Source organism: Pseudochaenichthys georgianus, chromosome 9 (assembly GCF_902827115.2).
Source record: "Pseudochaenichthys georgianus chromosome 9, fPseGeo1.2, whole genome shotgun sequence".
Classification (NCBI taxonomy): Eukaryota; Metazoa; Chordata; class Actinopteri; order Perciformes; family Channichthyidae; genus Pseudochaenichthys; species Pseudochaenichthys georgianus.
Window position 1 is genome coordinate 36110145 of NC_047511.1, and position 5968 is coordinate 36116112.

The 5968-nt window shown below is 39.8% G+C and overlaps 1 protein-coding gene across 1 annotated transcript; it reads right to left on the reverse strand.

The window, feature by feature from the left end:
* Positions 1 to 337: 337 nt before the first annotated feature.
* Positions 338 to 3605, reverse strand: LOC117452614 (arrestin domain-containing protein 3-like). Its single transcript, XM_034091324.1, has 6 exons — positions 3355 to 3605; positions 3180 to 3254; positions 2945 to 3092; positions 2766 to 2862; positions 1597 to 1853; positions 338 to 625 (listed from the first exon to the last, which is right to left on the reverse strand). The coding sequence occupies exons 1-6, from the start codon at positions 3603 to 3605 to the stop codon at positions 338 to 340; spliced, it is 1116 nt and encodes a 371-aa protein (XP_033947215.1).
* Positions 3606 to 5968: the final 2363 nt, after the last annotated feature.

Here is a 5968-nt window from a genome sequence, read left to right on the forward strand (position 1 = left end):
GTGGCAATAACTCTCCTTACCAGCAGGCGGCGGTAGTGTGTATTCGTCATTCAAAACAGGCAACAACCGGAAAACAGAGAAGAAGAACAGACTACGTGTGTGATATAAATAAACAACAGCTATGTGCGTTAGCTTCACCTTAGCATGTGTTCTTTGCAGGTGTTTGTTGAGGTTTGATTATGACTGATTGATGAACGAAGTAACGCGTGTCGGGGCAATGTTAGTAACTGTAGTGTGATTACTGAATTATAAAAGTAGCGCGTTACACTACTCCGTTACCGACAAAGTAATAGTATTACAGTAACGCGTTACTTTGTACTTTGTACTTTATAACGCGTTACACCCAACTCTGGTTAGGAGGGTACATTGCATATGCTGCATAGGGAGGTGGAGGATCCATAGCGCTGGCGGCTGCTGCTGGTTGGTGTGGTGCCGGGCTCCAGGGGGCTTGCTCTGGGTTCCCAAATCCATCAAACCCAAAGCCAGCATCAGAAGGTTGTTGTTGTTGTTGTTGTTGTTGTTGGTGTTGTTGTTGTTGTTGTTGAGGAGTATCCTCAGAGGCAGGTAGGATCACTATAGGGAGTGTGATCTCTGGGTGTGAAGCATATTGGACATCTAGATGGACCTGTGAAAACAAATGTTGATATTATATAGTAATCATATTTTGTTTCTACTGTTTCTTTACATCGTGTGCCCATAACCAATTATCTTGGCAAACACCATGAACAATGGTGAGTGAGTGAAGACATTTTCATAACCGGAGAGTTTTTGTATCAATCTAGTTTATTATTATTTGTGTTTTTGTATTCGGGATTGTGGGAAACGGTATTTCGATCTCTCTGTCTGTACACACAAACTGAAAGATTGACAATAAAGTTCACCTTGACTTCAGTCAGTGGGCTTTCTATTATTTCTTACAGTATTACATTCATACAAAATAGGAGGCGTGTGGCGCAGTGGGTTAGTGAGTTGGTGTTCGGATCAGGGGGTCACAAGTTCCATCCAACCCCACTGCAGTCAGCATGTCGTTGTGTCCCTGGGCAAGACACTTCACCCCAAATTGCTCCTGTGGGGATTGCCCACAGTATTGAGTATGTAAGTCGCTTTGGATAAAAGCGTCTAACAAGTAACGTGTAATGTAATGTATTCCTTTGCTTTGTAACTACATCACCTCTGTGTTAGTGTAATGTATCACTCTCTGGAGTTTGTTAAATGTATAAGCGTTCAGTGTTTCCTTTCTCTGATATATTGATTTGTGTTCTGCCTGCCATATTTATTTGAGTATCTACTAGTTTACAGCCAGTGAAGAAAAGGGTCCACTTTGTCCATTTGTATATTACACAGTATATCATGGGAAAGAAAGACATTTTAAGTTTTTTCCTGTTGTAAATCACTGGAACTATTTAATTTGTATGTCACAGAGGGCGGAGAAAATGAAAACTCATGCGCTTACCAAAAGTAAAAAAAACAACAACAATGTAAGCAGACACATGGAAAAGCCCTTCATGCTGAGTAGCTATTGTTACAAAGCACCATATGAACAAGAGAAGGGCTCAGAAAGAGGAGATTACAACCCACAAAGTACATTTAGTTTACCTTCAGCCTGTACTCCAGCTTGATGATGCTGCAGTTTAAGATGGAGCTAGGTAACTCTCTGGGGATGTTCATCACCTTGACCACAGACTCTTTGTTAGAGGATGTGACAGCCTCCATCTTCTCCTTAAGGATCTCCTTTGTGGAAACTCTTCTGCGACCCTGGGCGAAGAAGCTCTTCTTCTCATACAGGATGACTTTAGCCTTCACTGAACGACTTGAGTTGTTGACGATTTCAACTGAGACTTTGAGATCTCTACCTGTAAAAACGAGAAATGAAAGCTATTTTAATTATAAAAACCAATTAGTAGTCAGAGAAAGGTTTAATAATGTAAGAGTAACTTACACCAGGCTTTGCAGCGATGCTATAATGTACATGCCGTGGAATATCTTTCTGCATCACATTAACAAAGTGAAGAACAACTGGAATAAAAACAAGATTTCTAGCTGCTGCTAAGTCTCTTAAAGAACAGGAAAAATTAAAAATGGTTGAACTCAATCAATAAGGAGCTTTCATTGTGAAACCATTGCTATATGATCACACATAGACCCATTCCAAGGTAACCTGCATATTATAAAAGCAAATAAATATCAAAATGGCACAAACATTACTGCTAATGGGATAAATTGCCCAGGAAATATGTATTGCAATGTATTTTGTGGACATATGAACCAGTAACAAAAACTTGAAGAAAAGCCAAACTAGCTTTGAGGTCATTCAGAAAAAAATGAAAATAAATATGCAGCTTTTAATAGTGATTCTTGTGCAAAGGGGTACATTTTCCAAGACATTCCCCAAACTGAAAATAAGACTTGTGAAAGTCAAAAGAGCCACAATCCCTTCCCATAATCCGATAGAGAGTCCCTAAAGGTCCAGCTTCATTAACATCAACTTCACTTGGCTGGAAAGGCTACAATGTTGAATGCTGGTTTAACCTTTACTTGCACAGAGGCAAAAGCTTGTAAGACCTGTTGTGTCCCTTACACACTTGTCAACGTTTGTGCACAGTGCACTTCCTTTATGCCATTATGAAACGGTTGCAGCATAAATTCATTTCAAAGTTGAACGAAACAACAGTTTGTATCAATAGTCAGTTAACAAATACCTATTATTCAAAACATGATGTGTAGTTAAGGAAAGGCAGTGAATTTCTACCAGACTAGATTGTTACCTTGTTTGTATCCCATTTGCTTGGTCTGAACATCCATTGAAATAATTCCAGAGCCAAATACCGTGACAGATTTGTCCTTGCTACCATACTGAGGTTCCTAAAAAATCAAACCCAATAGATCAATTTGGCTCAGACATTTGTCATTAAATGTGCAGGTTTATAGACTAATGATTTCTTACCAGAAGTCCAGGAATATCCATGTCTGCTTTTGACACAAATGTGAAGTGGGTTTTGGCCTTTTTGGTCAGCTTCATTGATTGTTTGAGCTCTGCCTTCAGTTTATGATGAATGTTGCCAATGCCAGATATAAATGACGATGGGATTTTGCTGTCAAGTACAATAAAAGAAAATGTAATGACCTTTAAAGAAGATGACGATATAAAACATACATTTAAAAAAATAAAGATGTCTCACTTGTCAGGAATCTTGAAGGAAAAAGGGAATACATGTCTCCCTTTACCGATAACTTCAGTGCCTGGAAGAGAATTACTTATAATGAGTCCTTGAACTTCATTAAAAATTGTTATTTATCTCAAAGTCTTTGCATTAGCTACAATGTACAACATATCAATGATTGTATTAATTTAACACGTTACCATCTTGTCTTGACTCTCTCAAGATATGATGTTTGATATCATAATATTTCTCATCAGCCCAGTACGTATGATGTTGATCACCCCAGCGGACCCGAGCTTTTCCATTTGCTATAAAAATTAGACACTGGACTGTGGTTTCCTTAGAAACCTCCACGATGATTCTCCCATTGATGGAATCTCCATTTGTAAAGGTGTTTCGGCTGTTGATGGCATCATATTCTATTGCAAAGTTGTTGATGGTCATTTTTTACAAAGAACAAACAGTAGAAAATCCAAATCTCCTGTAAAACCACGGGGAAATCCAAGGCTTGTTTACCCTGGCCAGTTGCTTTGCACTACTTGTATGTTATCTAAAGCATGCAAATCCTGTTCAACCTGTTTAACTCAGCTGAAAGACACACATGCGCACCCAGTGACAGGGAGCATGCAGCGCTGGGAGCATACTCTCTTAATTACCATCTGCATTTATGATGCTCACATGACACACTTTCTCAATGTGTCATGACATATTGTCCAGTCACGTCAAACAAATTCCATTTTCTTAAAATAGTTCTCTATCTGTGTTTTTTTTATTTTTGTTTCACTTTTATGTATGCACCATGACATTAAGTCAAATTCCTTGTACGTTTCAACCTTCCTGGTAATAAACCTGATTCTGATTTACTTATATCGCACATGCTCTTTGATATTAGGAAATACACACACTGAAATATCTTGTATGGAGATTGTGTTATATGTTAAGGGCATATTATTCCGAGCTTAGAGAACTACTAAGGGGAAGTAAAACACTTTGGTTTTTCCATCATTACATGTTGTAGTAGTAGTGTTTGTATGAAAATTAAGACATTTTAACAAACATGATGGGTTTTTTTTTCATTTAAAAAAGATAGGATGTGACTTCACATTGTTTAGGATGCAGGGGTTGAGAAGCTATTAAGTATTGTGCTTCTATGACATTGGGGGATTTGTAAGATGGTTTTCAAAAGAACAGTCAAAGTTAAACAGCGGAACCCGACAAATGCTTACTTTCACTCCCTTTGCATCAAACCAGGGTCGGCGTCATGGGGGGTCATTCGCGGGCCATGCCCCCCCCAAATGAGTCACTGTGCCCCTCCAACGCAGGGTGGGCAAGCCTTGCCACTTTGCCGTTTTTTTTTAAAATCATATGTGAAAACGTTTCCACTAAAGGTTTTTTGTGTGAAATACGTCAGAAATAAAGAATACAGGGCTGTCAGTCGATTAAAATATTTAATCGCGATTAATCTCAAATTAATCGCACATTTTTAATCTGTTCTAAATGCACCTTAGAGGAATCGTTTTTAACACTCTTATCAACATATGAGTGGACAACTATACTTTATGCAAATGTTTATTATCATTTGAACAATGACAAATATTCTCATGAATATTAAACACAACAACCTCTGAACATTACAAATATTCGCCTCAATTCAACCTGGAACCTCTCTCATTCAATAATACAATACAAAGTGTGTATGTGTGTGTGTGTGTGTGTGTGTGTGTGTGTGTGTGTGTGTGTGTGTGTGTGTGTGTGTGTGTGTGTGTGTGTGTGTGTGTGTGTGTGTGTGTGTGTGTGTGTGTGTGTGTGTGTGTGTGTGTGTGTGTGTGTGTGTGTGATGGAGGCATATGCTCGAACGGGAGCTGCCTGGACGCTGCAATCATGTTGCGCACATTATCCGTGCTGAGTGTGCTGACTTTTCGTACAATGTCCCACTGTCTGGCTTCCTGCATAAAGTCAAGTGCTCGGCGCAGTTGTCGGCGAAATGTCGCTCCTCTGTTTTCATTGAAACAGCTCCTTATATCCGTTAGCGCAGCTAGCTAGCACCAGATGCTAAAAACATCAATACACGTAAGGTCTCTCGCTCGCACGCACCACACATACACACCCTCCCGGTCCTCCCGATGCAGCACACTCTCACTCCCTCCAGCGTCCAGGAGCGACCTTTGGTCAGTGTCCGTGGCGTCCAGTTGTGACGCTCCTAGGCTCCTTCAGCGTCATAAAGGGACGCAAATAGCTTTCAACTGATTGCAATGTATTCCCATCTGCGGCGGGATTTGACGCTCATGGAAGCACGGCATTCGTTTATGCCGGCTGCCCTTAAAGGCAATGTGAGCGTCCATTCCCATTGGATAACGGCGAATTGTACACCCGGAAGTAAGTATTCCTCTTACTGTCGATTGATTTTACAGTGATATCTGCACTACTCATCGACTAAAAAACACCAGATTATCCTTGTTAATTACACAACATTGATTGGTTTAAATTGTGTGCAATGCTTTTGTATTTTTCCCCTTCGATTCGGAGAAACAAATGTTTTTTCGGAGTAAAGGATGGCAGAAGACACTACACTACCCAGAATCCCCAGCTATCGTTTGAACTACACCATGTGCTCTGTTTGACAAACCCCGTTTTTTTTCACCATTCATTCCAATGGCTGGCGTCTATGTCATGTGATCTTCAAATTTCTCCCTGCAGAAAAAGAAAACATGGCCGAACTTCATTTTATTCTCGGTGGAAAATGCCTATATTAAAATTAGTTTGGCCATTAAAATGCGTTTTGATGTCATTTGATGCGAGAAATGAAG